The sequence below is a fragment of the Rattus norvegicus genome, chromosome 8, assembly GCF_036323735.1.
Source record: "Rattus norvegicus strain BN/NHsdMcwi chromosome 8, GRCr8, whole genome shotgun sequence".
NCBI classification, from domain to species: domain Eukaryota; kingdom Metazoa; phylum Chordata; class Mammalia; order Rodentia; family Muridae; genus Rattus; species Rattus norvegicus.
Window position 1 is genome coordinate 85,703,359 of NC_086026.1, and position 16,836 is coordinate 85,720,194.

General features: G+C 38.2%; 1 protein-coding gene across 6 annotated transcripts in view; it reads left to right on the forward strand.

Annotated features, from left to right (window-relative positions):
- Hmgcll1 (3-hydroxy-3-methylglutaryl-CoA lyase like 1) overlaps positions 1–16,836 on the forward strand; it is a 162,052-nt gene that overhangs the window by 65,651 nt on the left and 79,565 nt on the right. For 5 of the 6 annotated variants that reach the window (XR_010054009.1, XM_063265886.1, XM_006243415.5 and 2 more), the window contains exon 7: positions 1,377–1,565. Coding sequence is in view for 5 of the 6 variants with exons in the window: in XM_063265886.1 (XP_063121956.1) it covers positions 1,377–1,565 (189 nt within the window). In the remaining variant the exon portion in view is untranslated. Of the gene's footprint in view, positions 1–1,376; positions 1,566–6,833; positions 10,154–16,836 lie in introns of those variants that run through there. The other variant, XM_039081879.2, reaches the window with a different exon arrangement.

Below are 16,836 nucleotides of genomic sequence, written 5' to 3' on the forward strand. Positions count from 1 at the left end.
ACAACCAGCAACTTTGCTTCAGAGTTCTTTGTGCTAGCCTAATACATTTTGTGAATTCACTCTTTTCTTTCTGAGTTGACCCTTAGAAACTCTGATTACTTTTACAGACTCTCCTCCTTTTTCACACTTTATGCCCACCCCGCCAGCCCCATTCTTCTCTTGCTGTGTCCCTCTCTTGTACATTTGACATTTTCCTTGCTCTCAGATGCTCTCTGCCTTTTACACATCAGTGGCTTGCAAACCACTAATCTTTATGTATGTATATTTTCTCAAACACGTTTCAGATCCTTCTCTCTCACCTCCTTCAAATTTACATTATGTCAAGGCACTTACAGCCTCCTGCTTGACGGCTCTAAGCCAGTGTCCAGTGTTCATTAATACATAATGTAGAACTTGTTTCTTTCTCCAAATCTTATTTAAACTTATTTGTGTTTATCTCCCCAATACCGACAAAATTTGGTCCTCGTTTGTATCCAAGATTACAAGAGCCACATCAAATTTGCTTTCTCACTTAACACAGTGACTAGAATAAGTGGCCCTGGACAAGTGCAAGTTGAATGAACAAGTTAATGAAAAGAATCTTTTATTTATTGTGTTTTTGCAGCCAAGCATGTGCTTAACATTGTCATGACTGTAAGTTTTGAAAGAAAACTGTCAAGGCTTTAGAAAGCACTCAGAAAAAAGGCGAGGACAGTTTGCTGTCCATATTAAACAAATTAATAACTGAAGCAGCAATAGGAAAAGCTCATGGTCAACCCAGAATCAAGTCTGGGTGAGAGCTAACAGTCAAGTCCATACTTGCTCAATTCTAGAATCCCCATCAAAATAACATGCTGTCCTCAAGAGGGCACTTTGCTTGTTCGTTGTGACATTGGTCATTAGGCTTGATGAGGAGGACTTGACACTTACCTGGCATGCATGTCTTCACTCACAGGATAGAAGTTCAAGTGATCCTTTCAATTGCTAAGCTACTTAGTGACAGAGCTGAAATTACTGGTGATGTCTCTTGGCCTCTGATATAATGCCCAGAGAAACACTACTTCCGAAGTAGACCATCAGTGCTTCCGTTCAGTTAAAGTTGAGAAATATTAACCTCATTTCTGTGTACAGTTTGCACATAAATAGATGGATGGACAGGTGTGTATGTATGAAGTAGGTTGGACTCTAAGACAAACTTGAACATACAAGATAATAACGGTAATTTCATCTAAAATGTGAATACGGGGCTTACAATTTAATGAGCATAAAGGAGGATCAAAAAAATAGATCATACGTTTTCCACAGTAATTTTAAACTTCAGGTGGCGATTACTTAAGAGGCAGAGGGTGGGTGGCTTCTTATTTTCATTGTCTTATCAGGAGTTTGCCTTTCAACAGGTTTCCAAGAGATTGTACAGCATGGGCTGCTATGAGATCTCTTTGGGAGACACAGTTGGGGTTGGTACTCCAGGCAGCATGAAGACAATGTTGGAAAGTGTCATGAAAGAGATCCCTCCGGGGGCTCTTGCTGTTCACTGCCATGACACGTATGGACAAGCCCTCGCAAACATCCTAACGGCTCTTCAGGTATTCGTAGTCTCAGTGCGCTGTGCTGTGGCTGTGTATCCGTTCTGTGACACGAGCATGCTGAGAGATAAATTTATCAAATGCAAATGTGATGTCTAAACAATATGCATTATATAGTTTATGTTGAGATTCTACCAGTATGATTGAACATGGCACACACACAGGAAATATTTGCAAAGGCAAGATGATGTTTTAGGGAAATTGAGGTCATTACTATTTCATGTGATTTGGTCACCTTGTTGATCTTTTTTTTTAAAGTATCAATTCTATTAGATCTCTGCCTTCTAATTTCAATGCCTATCTACTTCAACTATAAAGTTTAACAGAGCTGAATATTACGATGTGTTGAGAAGTAAAGAGACAAAACAGTAGCATGTACTATTGTAATCATGAAATAAATGATCTTTTAATAGTTTGATTGCTCTATGATGAATATATATGAGTAGGAATATAGACTATTTTATTAATTTTTTATTTTAATATTTGAAACCTCACTTGGTATGTGAGTGTGTGTGTGTGTGTGTGTGTGTGTGTGTGCACATGCACACTTAGGAATTGACCCTCAGGCCTTACACATGCAAACACTTCACCACTGATCCCATACTTCACTTTTAATAGAACCCATTTATTTTAATCAAATGATTCCATTGTATGTTAAAGAAACCTATCTAAAATGTTAGAGTATTAAGAGTCACTGTTATATGCTATTCTAAGTGTATTTATCTAAAGAATAAATTTAAATAGTTTTATTTTAAAATATTCTTAATCTTATAACAAATAAATTAATTTGATATCATAATAGTTAAAATTTTGACAATTAAAGAATACTAGGACAGATTTTTGGTAAGAGTGAAGGTCAGTTTGTAAAGCTTAATGTTACAGTTTCAAAATGTACAGTTGTTGGCAAAAGTTTAGAAACAGTGGGGAGAGCTTATTTTGACTTGTATTATATATTCAAGAAGAAAAAGATTATCTTATGATAGTTTGGGACATTGCAACTTTAAAAGTTTTCCTTTCTAGGAAGTCTACTTCTAAGGGCAATGGAGCACTGGGCATGGCTGCAGGGTTCTGTGTCTGGCTTCACCTTTTTGTATTAGATATTCTTGAGCACATTCCTAAGGTTCTCCCTCTACCTCGATATTTCTATATTTTTGAATTATGAGTAGTGACTCATTTATATGCCATGTTTATTGTTCTATCAATGTTAGCTTAGTTATTGGGGATAAAGGCTTATAGTGTAAAGTTTCAGAATGTAGACAAAAAGACCTTTAGTCTCTGCCTATCAATATTGCTTGTTCAGGTACTAAATATTTTTATATCCATGTGGATTTTTGTTGTTAAGAAAAAGCATATCTGGGGGATTATAGTTATATATTATTTAATGTTTATTATTTTAAAATTTATATTAAGTATTTAATAATATTTAAATAGAGAATAAATTATACAGAGAGTAGTGATCTTTTAAGACATTAGTGCTGAAAAACTACTATCTCCAGGGATCTGGTCTACATCACGGTGTCCTAATGTGATGCATGAGCCATGTACTATGACGCTGCTGCTAGCAAACATGTGTCGCTGATTATATCAAAATATGCCACAAAAGTCATGTTCAGTATGTACAGTGATAGCATAGAGTTGTATACATAGTTGTATAAATATTGTATTTATACAATAGTATTGACATCTATAGTAAGTAATTTTTTTATTATGCACTTTTATACCCCACCCACCTACCCACCTATCTATCTTCCTTCCTTCCTTCCTTTCTTCCTTCCTTCCTTTCTTTCTTTCTTTCTTTCTTTCTTTCTTTCTTTCTTTCTTTCTTTCTTTTTTCCTTCCTTCCTTTCTTCCTTCCTTCTTTCCTTCTTTCCCTTCCCTTCTCTTCCCTTCTCTTCCTTTCCTTTCCTTCTTTCTTTTCTTGCATGTACTTGATGCTGACCATCAGATTTGGGGCCTCCTGGCCATCAGCTCTCAGGCCTCCTCATCTATGTTAGGTCAATTATTTAAGACTGAGCTGTAACCGCAGACCTACTGTTGTTTTACTTCTCTTCTGCTGCTTATTGCAAAATACACTGTGGACCAGTGCAAACTTCTACTTTTTGAATCAATTTATTGAATCAAGAGGCCATGCAGAGTGATCCACTCTGGGTTTGCATGAGTATATTATAGGATGCACAGTGATGCAACTTATTCACAATGCATTTCTCAGAATGTCATAATAAATGTTTGTACTTGTCAAAATTAACCTACAGAGTAAGAAGTGATAGTTCCCAGTAGGAAGTGTATATGTTTCAAGAAAATAAATAAATTACTGAGGTAAATAGCTTGGAAAGATGAGGTGAAAGAAAACTAAATTGAGATTTAGAAAACTTGATCAGTTGAGTGGCAACCTCCCCATTCATAGATAAGCACTGAAACCTAGGTGAATATTGGAATCCTGTACTGGGGATGCTATATAAATTTGGATCCAAGCAAGTGGAGAAAATGAAAAAAAATCTATATGTGGCCAGGACTCCTCAAAAGACCATACTCTTAATCAAAGGATATATAACACCGGTGTCTTAGGGTTTTACTGCTGTGAACACACACTATGACCAAGGCAAGTCTTATAAAGGACAACATTTAATTGGGACCGGCTTACAGATTCAGAGGCTCAGTCCAGTATCATCTAGGCAGGAACATGAATGCATTTAGGCAGACATGATACAGGAGGAGCCGAGAGTTCTTCATCATCTGAAGGCAGCTAGTAGAAGACTGACTTCCAGGCTGAAGGTCTTAGGCTCCACCCACAGTGACACACCTATTCCAACAAGGTCACATATCTCAGTAGTGCCACTCCCTGGGCCAAGCATATACAAGCCATCACATTCTACTCCATGGCTCCCATAGACTTGTTCAGACATGTGAGTCTATGGGGGCCATATCTAGCCATAGCATAACAAAAGTACAATTTAGTTCGACTTCCAAAGTCCCCATAGTCTATAGCAGTCTTTTAACGATGTCAAAAGTCCAGAGTTCAAAGTCTCTTTTGAGATTTATTCAGTCACTTAACTGTAATTCACAAAGCAAGGCAGGAAACCAGCTGAGCTCACTCTAAACTCTGCATCGCCATGTCTGATGTTGAAGTGGTCTTCAGATCTCCATCCTCTTTTTCATCTTTGCTGACTGCCACAAACTTCTTTTCCTGGGGTGTTTGAAGTCCTTGTTAGCATCATTCCTATGGCTCTGGCATCTCAAAAATCTTGGAATCTCCAAGGCAACTTCAGTGTTACAACTCCTTGTTTCAATGTTTGGGATCCACACATAATCTTCTGGGCTCCTCCAAAGGGCTGGCATCACCTCTCCAGCTCTGCCCTCTGTCTAAGCTCATGTTGATCCACTCCACTGCTGGTGCTGTTCTTGATGATCATCCCATGATACTGGCATCTCCAATACACTGGGGTCTTTTGTTGCAACTCGGCTTCACCAATAGCCTCTTATAGGCTCCCTTCATGGTGCCAGGCCTCAAATCTTTTGCATGATCCCTTCACTCCTGGGCCATCAACTGCAACTGAGGCTACCCTTCTACCAATTGCTTTTTATGACTTGTCACAGTACCAAGCCTCAGCTGTTCTCCATAACCTCTTCATCCCTTTAAAATGAGTACCACCTGGGTGACTGTTATACATTTCCAAGTACATCTGCAGCATGAGGTACAACCTTGGCTATTTCTGGAATATCCTTGTGTTCCTAGAAAACACTTCTCAGAAGATTTCATGTCACTGATGCTGGTCTCTTCTTAATAACCACTAATTTCTTAGAATCAATTGTCCCAATAGTCCCTTCTATTCTGGATTCTAAAGCCAGAGCCACTTGGCCAAAGCTGCTGAGTTCTGATGCTTGCTGAAGCTGGAACATGGCCCCCTTGTTCTATTACATGATCACCAGCTTCCTCTTTTCCAGTTTCTTCACTGCCTAAGCTTGGCTGTCCTGTAACTTGCTCTGTAGACTGACTTTGAACTCAAAAGATCTGCATGCCTGTCTCCTAAGCACTGGGATTAAAGCTTTGTGCCACCAAACCTGGATTTAAGTTTTTCTTTACCTAGAACTTGCTCTGTTCTAAGCTGGCCTTGAACCCAGAGATCTGTTTGTCTTTGTCTCCTGGAATTAAAGGCTTTTACTGCCATGCCTTGATCTAAATTTATCTGGGTGACATCTTGCCCCAAAGTTACTACTTCCTTAATCTGCTCTCTCCTAGAACACAGACAGGATTCAGCTCCATTTCACTTCCTGGTGCCCCTTTAATACTCAAACCATGTATTTGATATTTTTCCTTTCTCAGTTTGCTATGCTTGTTTAAAATGCTCTTCATGAGACTTAACTAGAAAATACAGTCTATAATGGGTGTTTCTGAGATTTCCTTTGTCAATGCAATTAATAATATACATCTCTTTTTCTTAGCCTCAGGTAGCATCTTCAGACACTGGCAAAAAGCAGCCACGTTCTTCACCAAAACATCACAAAAACAGTCTCTTGACACATATTAAAGTTCTTTTCCACGGATACCTCTTAGACCAGCAGGCCTACACAGTTAAAATGACCCTCAGTTTCACTGTCTTCCATAGTCCTACTATTTTGGCCCATTAAGCTCCACTTAAAGTATTCCATGGCTTTTCAAACCCAAAGTTCCCAAATCCATAGTCTTCCAAAGAAAAGCATGGTCAGGCCTATCACAGAAATACCCCATTCCTGGTTCCAACTTCTGTCTTAGGGTTTTACTGCTGTGAACACACACATGACCAAGGCAAATCTTATAAAGGACAACATTTAATTGGGACTGGCTTACAGGTTCAGAGGTTTAGTCCAGTAACATCAAGGTAGGAACACGGCAGCATCCAGGCAGGCATGGTATAGGAGGAGCTGAGAGTTCTACATCTTTGTCTGAAGGCAGCTAGTAGAAGACTGACTTCCAGGCAGCTAGGGTGAAGGTCTTAAGCCTTCAGTGATACACCTATTCCAACAAGGCCACATATCCCAATAGTGCCACTCCCTGAACCAAGCATATCAAACCATCACAAACAACAATAACAATTACAACAACAGCAACAACAATAACAACACAACAAACAATAACAACAATAACACAATTTACCCCATCCAAGGAAGATACGCATGTTTATTTTTTATGACATTGATTATAAATGGAAAATAGAAAATGTCTCTTTATATATCAAAATTTTCATATTTCATTGCATTTCTCTGAGTTAAGAATTTGCTTTCCAAATACAGAGGCGAATGCCAGCAGCAAACCACTGAACTGAGAATAGGTCCCCCGTTGAAGGAATCAGAGAAAGAACTGGAAGAGCTTGAAGGTGCTCGAGACCCCAAAAGTACAACAATGTCAAGCAACCAGAGCTTCCAGGGACTAAGCCACTACCTAAAGACTATACATGGACTGACCCTGGACTCTGTCCCCATAGGTAGCAATGAATATCCTAGTAAGAGCACCAGTGGAAGGGGAAGCCCTGGGTCCTGCTAAGACTGAACCCCCAGTGAACTAGACTGGTGGGGGGAGGGTGGCAATGGGGGGAGGTTTGGGACGGGAACACCCACAAGGAAGGGGAGGGGGGAGGGTGATGTCTGTCCGGAAACCGGGAAAGGGAATAACTCTTGAAATGTATATAAGAAATACTCAAGATAATAAAAAAAATAAAAAATAAAAAAAAATAGAAACAAACAAACAAAAAAAAAAAAAAAGAATTTGCTTTCCATTGAATTTCAAAGACAAACCAAATGAATTACTTTAAGATAGTTGCAGGTCAGTCTTTCTAATAATGTCTGTTCTGAAGGAATGCTAAGTTTAAATTTGCACTAAACTCTTCACAAATTGTGTGTGTGTGTGTGTGTGTGTGTGTGTGTATGTGTGTGTGTGTGTGTGTGTGTTAGGGAAAAATCAGGGAAGAGGTGATTATTATAGTCTTATCGGTTCCTTTGGGAGTTCATAAAAACTCTAAGAACCTGTGATCATATTTTCTGTTGTATCCTTTCCCATATATACAATCTCTATGCAAAGTACGGACAGAAGGCAGGAGGGAGGCAAGATGGTCGCCTGAGAAAGCAGTGGTATTCTTCCAGCTCCATATTATCTATGAGCTTTAAGGTTTCATTTTAAAGACATGGGTTAAAAAGTGTCACAGCAACTTGTATATTTGAAAACATGTTATGAGGACTGAGAGCCCACTGTAAATAAACAATTGAAAAAATGGCCAAAAGCAGAGGTGGGCAAAGGATACTTGTGCTTCAAAATCTTAGCTATTTCTTTCTTACATGTGTGTCAGTGTGGCTTTGGGTTGCACAGTTCGGTAAGACACTAACACCGGAAGAAGACACATCCATTCCCACGTTCTAAAAACTATAAATATTTCACACTACATTTAAGTCTTTTATAATTCTAATTCCATTGAAGACAGCTGGGTATGGCTTGGAATGTCACTGTAGACACATATAGGTCCTAGTCTCTAATAGTCCTGGATAAAGAGAAGCCTACCAGAGACCATTTCTAACCCCACCTTTTAATAGAAATGGCAACAACAACAATGAAACAAGGAGGTTTAAATTTAGATAAGAAGAATTTTGGTGGGGGGAAAGCCTATGTGTTTCAATGTAGGGGAAATGAGTGAACCCAGCTTCATTAGGATCATGGCTAACCTTGGCTTCAGGAAGCAGTGGCCGTACTGCACTTTAATGGAATCTTTGAAGTGGTTTCTAGTAAAATTTGTGGTGTATGTAGAGTGGCTATCATTTTGCTTTCATTTAGGGGAGGAGAAACAGCTTGCAGTGTTCCAAACTAGAAGTTACTATTAAGGCAAGGAGACATGTAATACACAGAAAGTTGGCTGCAGTGGGAGGAAATAAATGGGAGTTATAAATGAAATGTCCCCTTCAGTCTGGAAAGCACATCCAGTCAGCTAGTGCAGGGACCTTTCTTGGATTTTCAAGTTTTATTGTGTTTTTCTAATTACTTAAACATGTAACTCATAGGACCACTTGGGTATGTGGACATCAATAATTCATAGCTATCAGATACTTTTAATATAGAGAAAATATTCTGATTATAGATGTACGCGTGGGATATTTATACCTCCACAAAATCAATAGACTAAGAGAACGAGGTGATAAAGTGCACAACACTTTAGTGATGGAAGAAACATACACGGCCCTACATACTTGTCTCCAAGTTTATGCAAAAGCCGAGTTTTATCCTGTTTCATATTCCCCAAATCCCCAAATAAAACACCAGTTTAACAAATTGGTTAATCTACTTAATATAAAACAATTGCTCATTTTTCTCCATTAAAATGTTTTGAGCCTTCATAATTGGGTAAAGCATAATTGGGTAAAGCAAATTAGACCCAACGCTGCAAGTAGCACTTCCATACAGAAAGCCCAGCGTTTCTCATGAAGAAATACTACATGCTTTCTTCCCCTTGGATTTAATAGACCTCTAGCTAGTGTGCCTTTCTTTATAATGCTTTCCATATGTTTATTATTCTCTTTTAGAGAGACTAAATTATTAACCTAATTTTTACATCAAAAGCATTCATGGTTTTATGTAGACTCTGACTAAACCATGTTAAAATGCCACCAAACTACAAGTTTTTCTTAATGTAATTGGTTTATGTGGCTTTCAAAGAGGATTTAAAACAATTTCCACTACTACCTATCCAAGCCTTTCTGTTTTTCACTTCGTACTTGTTACAGAGGGTGTAATTGTGCAAAATTGAGACAAGTCACAGAATTTCCAGAAGAATGCCTTGATCATGGTTGCAGTTGGCAAACTCGTGACAGTCATTGCAGTTACTGCCTTAGCCGACCATATGAACATTTAGCATGCATCTTATTTATGAATAGAACCGTAGTTCACAGCATTGGGCAGCAAATATATTTTGTAATTGCATGCATTAGACATTGTTCACTTATCTGATACATTTGAAACAGCTAAGTAAAATAGATGTACCAGCAAGAGGAGGATGCAGGGGACTTCTGGGGTAAGATTGTGAACGAGGGGCTTCCTCTGTGCCAAAGGAGATCCCACGTTACGGGAGGAGAAAGAGAGAAACGGCTGCAGAAGTTGGGAAGGAGGTGGCAGAACAGCTACACGTCATAGAGAGGTAGAAAGTCACCAAGAAAGAACAGGAAAATTCCTTAGGGGGACATTTAAGTAAAGGACAATTATGGACCTCCAACTGAAAAAGACCAGGAGAACCTCCTCCATACCATTTTATGGTTAAAATTCTAAGTGCACAGCCAAGAGGAAAGGTATAGAGAGCTCTGAGACATGAGTAATATCACAAGAAATCTATCAGATAGCACCAAACTGCAGCAGGAACTCTCAGGCAAAGGAAAAAGAGACTACTGAATAGCAAGGCTTCCAGTCACCATTGCTGTACCCAGAAAATTAACTTTAAAAGCTGGAGGAGAAACAAAGGTATTCTATTATTAAAAGAAAAAAAGCTAAAATAATTAATGACCAACACATAAGTCAACAATACAGAAAACAGAAAGGGGGGATGGAGGGGGAGAGAGAGAGAGAGAGAGAGAGAGAGAGAGAGAGAGAGAGAGAGAGAGAGAGAGAGAGAGAGAGAGAGAGGAGAGAGGTTGACACCCAGGAAAGCTCGGTAAGAATAAATCCTATTAGAAGAACAGATAGACAAAAAGAAAACAGAGAGATTGGACAATATATTTGTGGATAATTGGTTGGATAGTGATATAGCAAGGAGAGAAATGATATTTTAAAAAATCTCAGCATTAAATTAAAATGAAAAGTTGAGTTATGAATACCTATGGGACACAATTAAGGCAGTTGTAAGTCGGAAATCCTTATCTCTGTGTTTGGCATCTTAAACAAAAGGATCTCAAATCACAAACTAGTGATGTACTCTTAGTCTAAAAAAAGAATAATTAGACAAAAACTAGCCAAACAGTAATTCAATAGATGTAGAGAACTAATAATGATCAGAGCAGACATTAATAAGCACCCTTAAAGAATAATACAGAAGATCAAGCAAGAGAAAGTTTGCTCTTTGAAAATAACAAAGTTGATGAAAGGTCTAACTAACCAGAAGAAAACTTAATAAAATCAGAGAAAAAATAGAATATTATACAGATTTTCAAAAGTTAAAGGATAATTAGGGAAAAATTTGGACTATTTCAACAAGTTGAGAAGCATAAAGATGTAGATGAATTTTTAAACACACATGACCTACTTAAAATGAACCAAGAGAATGCAGATGACCAAACACAGTCACTAACAAATAATGAGGCTAAAGTAGTAATGAAAAACCGCAACAAGTCTATTCCTGGAACAGATAGATACACTGCCAAATTCTACCAGATCTCCAGAGAACCAACTCCATCCAATATATTTTTTTCAAGGAAAAAGTTCTCAAACTCCAAAAGAAAAGAAAATAGTGATAATGACAAACAGAAAGAAGAAACAATTTATATTAATGAAATAGATACAAAGAATTTCAATGAAATACTTGGAAATTTGATTCACTATAACAATGAAACAATTGTATACCACCATTAAATTGGTTTTAAGCCAAAGATTCAGTGATGGCTCAGCAGATACAAGATATATCCCCCTGTGTAATAAAAGTCTTGAAGAAATTAGGTATGAGAGGATTGAATTTCCATGTGACATTATTAGTCTCCTAAACAGGGCTATAACAAACTACCTCCTATGTTCTTACTTTATACCTTGGTTTTTATTTTTCCACTATCGTCTCAGAATGCACTGAGATGCTTCTTTATTGATGAGAGATAATTGACCAGGCTTAGCGGTAAGTATATTTAGACTATGGGGCCCCGGGTTGACTTTCCGGCATCCCCCCCATTATTTTTTTAAAAATTTTTATTAGGTGTATTTCTTTACTTACATTTCAAATGTATGTTATTCCCCTTTCCGGTTTCCTGTCCATAAGTCCCCATCCTCTCCCCTCCCCCATATGGGTATTTCCCCCATACATCCCCCTTACTACCCTTCCCCCATATTCCCCTGCACTGGGGGTCCAACCTTGGCAGGACCAAGGGCTTCCCCTTCCACTGGTGCCCAACAAGGCTATCCTCTGCTACATATGCAGTTGGAGCCCTGGGTCAGTCCATGTATAGTCTTTGGGTACTTGGTTTTTGAGACAGGATCTTTCACAAGGAACTGCAGCTCACCGTGGGACTGGTTGGCCACTGAATCCCAGGGATTTACCCATCTCCTCTTTCCCAGTGCTGGAATTCCAGGAATGTGCTACCAGGCACCTGAGTACTAGGGTCTAGCCTCAAGCTTCTGAAATATTCTAAGATTATCTGGAATTCCTTATCCTCCTGCCCCCACCTCTGTAGTGCTGCGATTACAGGATATGGTGCCAAGTGAGGTTTCCACATTGTTTAATCGGTAAAAACAAAACAAAACAAAACCAAACCAAATTATACCTAGGGTCAGGATTGTACAAGCTGCTACAATCTCCATGTTTCCTGAGTAATCGTGTACACTAACCCAAAATTAGACAAAACTATAAAAAAGTAATATGGAAACAAATTAGTAGGCCCTTATTGCATTTGTACATATTTAAAAAATAAGTCAATGTAACTTAAATTTATAAGCTGGGTTAAATCTTGATTATTGCATAAGCACATTACTATGACTTTCACATCTATATAATCATGTGAAAATATTCCTGAAGAAAGCCATGTAGCTGGAGAGGTAACTTGATGCTTATGAGCATTTGGTGCTCTTACAGAGGACCTGGGTTCTGTTTGATGCCTCACAACCATCTGTAGCTCCAGGTCCCGGGAACCACTAGCACCTGCACATATGTGCATTACACTCACATGTCATACACACACATACCTAAATAAAAGTGATACTTTAAAAAATGAGTGTGCCTCATAGTGCTTATCTGTGTATTGTCACAGAAGGTATTCAGTAAATATTTTTAGGTCAGTGAACAGCGTACAATAATTCATCACAGTTGAAACAAATAATTTGTACTGTAGAGTCCATTCCATGGTGAAGAGATTTATAGACAACTGGAAACATTTGGCTGCTTCCAGGGAGGGACTCCAGAGTGTATGACTTGCAATTACTGAACTCTCTGACTATTGACTTTCTGCTTTGAATTTGGTCTTTCCTGGTGCTGTTGAATAAGTCTGCTCTTTGTACTCTAAGGACATTTTCTAATATTGCTAATCACTTTCACCTCTTCAAATCAGGATTGAAAATAGTTTGTCAACCTATGAAAAAATATGAGAAAATTATCCAAATAATGAAGCTAAGAGATTCTAAGATCAGCTTAGCTTATCCATAAATAAAAGATTAAACGTATTTATATTAAGCATGTTTTCACCTTGAGCAGTTTCTCGGGGGGGAAAACCTTTCCCTATAGGAAGTGGGAAATATTTTTAAGACTAATTTTATGAGGTAAAAAAAAAAGAGGTTTAAAGGGTGTGCTTGAATATTAGTTTCCTTTTCATTTCTCTCACTGTAACTATAGATAACTAAATAAGGCTCATGATTTTGAATATGTTTTTACTTTAGTAAGCACTCTGGAAGGAGACATTTGTTTACATAACCCATACTTACTCTTTTCTATTGAAAGTCAGAGCCCACAGAATAGATGTTCTGTTCTGTAAATTAATTTACTTTTTTGTCTTATTTTATTATTTTTCATTCGTGAGGGTTTTGCCTGCCTATCTGTGTACCCCATGTGCATGACTGGCATCCCCTGAGGTCAACAGAGGTCAGCTGATTTCCTGCAACGGTAGTTATACACAGATGTGCACTGCCATGTGGGTCTTGGGAATCTAACCTTGGTCCCCTGAACCAGCAGCCAAAGTTCTTAACTACTGGGCAAATTCTCCAGCACTTGCTTCTTTTCTACACAGACATATTGGAAAACTTCTTGAAAATAATGTGGAACACAGAGTATTAGTATACGCTTCAGCTGTAAGAAAAGACAGCATGACTTCAAAAGGATAACATTAGATTAATCCAAGAAAGCACAGATTTTTACCCTTCCACAGAGTAAATCATTTTTATTACCAAGATACCAGTCCAGTAAACATAAGAACGCAAGCCTGAGACCATTCAGTGTGGCTTGCGTGTGTTTTCTGGGCCAATTACTTGATATCGGATAACAAATCAGGAGCGTGATTTCTACTCTCAGCAGTTAATAGCGATGTTGGTCTGGAGGTGGGGCCCCACCTACACTGGGATATCAACCAGCGTTGGAATGGTTTAGGCCTTGGGTAGGCAGGTTTGTTATAGCCTCACACAAGACTTCCTGGTCTTCTGGTTCTTACCACATTTCTACTGTCTCTTCCAGAATGTTCCCCGAGTCCCAGGTGTAGGGTTTTACTGTGGTTGTATTTGTAACACTCTCCTACAAAAGAAACTTCTTTGATGAGGGATGTGATCTACATTTAGTAGGAAAATACTAGTGAGGAATGATATCCCAGAGGCACACTTTCCCCTAAGTATAGTAAACATATCCATTTAGCACAGAGAGAATCTGATGTGGAATCCCCTTTCAGCCATTGCAAGCTTGTCTGAATGAAGTACGGTCTAGTGTTAATTAGCTGAACATGATTTCTACATCAGAAAAGTCAATGAAATCTGACTGAATTTCTTCCCCACTAAAGATTTGAAATTTGTCTTATATCATTGAAAAATAAACCATATGTAAGGTATTTCCTAGATAATCTTCTTACTCTCTCTCCCTTCTTCTGTCCCCACCTCACTTTTTCTCTCCCTCTCTTTTACTCCCTTCTGCCTGTCTTCTCTTTGTGTGTATGTCTCTGTCTCTCTGTGTGTTATATGTTTGTATATGTGTATATGTGCATACACACACACACACACACACACACACACACATACACACACACACACACTGGTAGAAGACTGCAGTCCCTCTTAGTCATCTTTCACTCTCATTTATCACCCTCGCTTGCTCTCCACGTATTTTTGATACAGGATGGTTCAGAGCCTGCAGGCCATTAAGTTAGATTTCAGCACTGTGGTCACACAGAGAGGCACCACTGCTATGCCTAGAGTTTATGTGGTGCTAGGGATCTAAATTCAAATCCTGGTCCACTCAATTGATTGACCCATGTCACCAGACCTGACAAGAAAGTAGTTACTTTAGAAGCAGTCACTGCTGCCGAAACCCCAATGTGATGTGATATTTATGCAGTCATGAGGCATTGAATGCTTCAGTTCATTACCCATTCATTTATTTTAAATTTATGTGTTTATTTATTTGTTTGCATCCCAAAATGTTGTCCCCCTCGTTCTCCCCCAAGCAGAGTTCCTTCTCCCATACCCTGATCCTTCACCTCTGAGAGGGCAATTCCCTCCCAGTATCCCCCCACCCTGAGTTATCATTTCCCCCTCCATTTTCTCTTTCAACCTCTCTTGGACCGGCACACACACATAAATATATAAATACAACCTGGAGATTCTATTTAAAGTGTTGTTTATATGCATATGGTTTCAGGACTGACCATTTTGTATTGGGTAGTCAGTTAAGGCACTCATCCTTGGAAAAGCTAATTCTTCATCTCTCAGCAGTCTTTACTTGCCTGTATTTCTTTGTTTAGAATAGGGACCCCATGCCATATTTTTGTCCTTCCACATTGGCCTGTCTATTGATATTGGAATTGTTCAAGTCTTGTTTATGTAGCCATTTCTATGAAAGATTGTTTCAGAAGGCATTCTGGTATTCTGACTCTTACAACCATTTTATATTTTTAGATAGATCAGTAGAAATAATCAGAAATCAGACTGCATAATATATCAATACAATAAAGGAAAACAGATTTATGATCATCTCAAATGACTTGGGAAATCATTTACATTCTTTTCACTCCTAACCGAGAATTTATCTGCAATTGATATAAGAAAGGAAAATCAATTTTCTCCAGTGGAGTGTCACTGGGTATATCATCCACAAGCCAGAGCAATATGGCCGGAAGTAGCTGTCCAACACAGAACTACTCCGTGTGTTTTTGGGGGAGGGAGGGAGACTGTTTGTTTTTTGTTTTGTTTTGCTTTTGTCTTATATGTTTTTGTTTGTTATGATTTTCATTTTTGTTTTGTGTGTGTGTGTGTGTGTGTGTGTGTGTGTGTGTGTGTGTGTGAGAGAGAGAGAGAGAGAGAGAGAGAGAGAGAGAGAGAGCATGAAATTGGGTGTGTGTCTATGGCCATGAAGATCTGGGAGTAGATGGGACAGATATGCTCAAAGTATAGAGTATGAAAAAAATAATGAAAACAAAGAAAAATAAAAGAATCATTGAGATTACTAACAATGTAGGAGTTTCTAAGCAGAACAGAAGTATAAGACATAGATAGGAAAAAGGTAAAGTAAAATAATTATCATTCCAGATATCCTAATTGTATATTTAAAACCTCCAAAGAGACTTTAGGAAAACTATTAAAACCAAAATGTAACAAAATTTCAGTACACAAGCACAGCAAATAAAAGCTCATACTATTATATGGATACTACGTTTTAAATATTTATGTATGAGTGCTTTATCTGCATGTACACCGCATGCCAGAAGAGTGTGTTAGATCACATGGTGGGTGGTGGTGAGCCACCATGTGGTTGCTGGGAATTGAACTCAGGACCTCTGGAAGAGCAGCCAGTGCTCTTAACCACTGAGCCATCTCTCCAGCTGCACACATGGATATTCTTAACAGCAAATATCATTATAAGATGAAGTAATGAATTTATGAATATATTATCATGAAAATTCCAAAAAGTGGCATTAGTCTTGCAATAAACTTGATTTTCCATGAAAAGCAAGATGGCCAGTATGTAGGGAACTAAGATTTAGATAAATGGTTAAATTTATGGATAAATAGTTAAATTTATGAATAAATGATTAAATTTCTGTTTTGAAGACTTAGTGATTGACAGTCTTCACTAAGATGACCTTATTATTCAATGCAAAAATCAATAAAATCTGTGTCATTTCTTAAAGCAGATTCTATGGTTGCCATAGTAACGTAAATATTGTAATGTAACCATGGAGATGTAAAAGTCACCAAGTCAGACTTAGGTATGACTCATAAAGTGTTTACCTTCAGAGCAGACCTAGACAACGTGAGAAGTAATAGGACTGTGGGCACATAGACAGAATCGATGAAATAGTTCAAAGGAACTGTGAGAAGACAGACAGTCCCACATTAACAGAAGTGAAGATGCCTTAGTCAGGATTATCAGCAACTAAACAT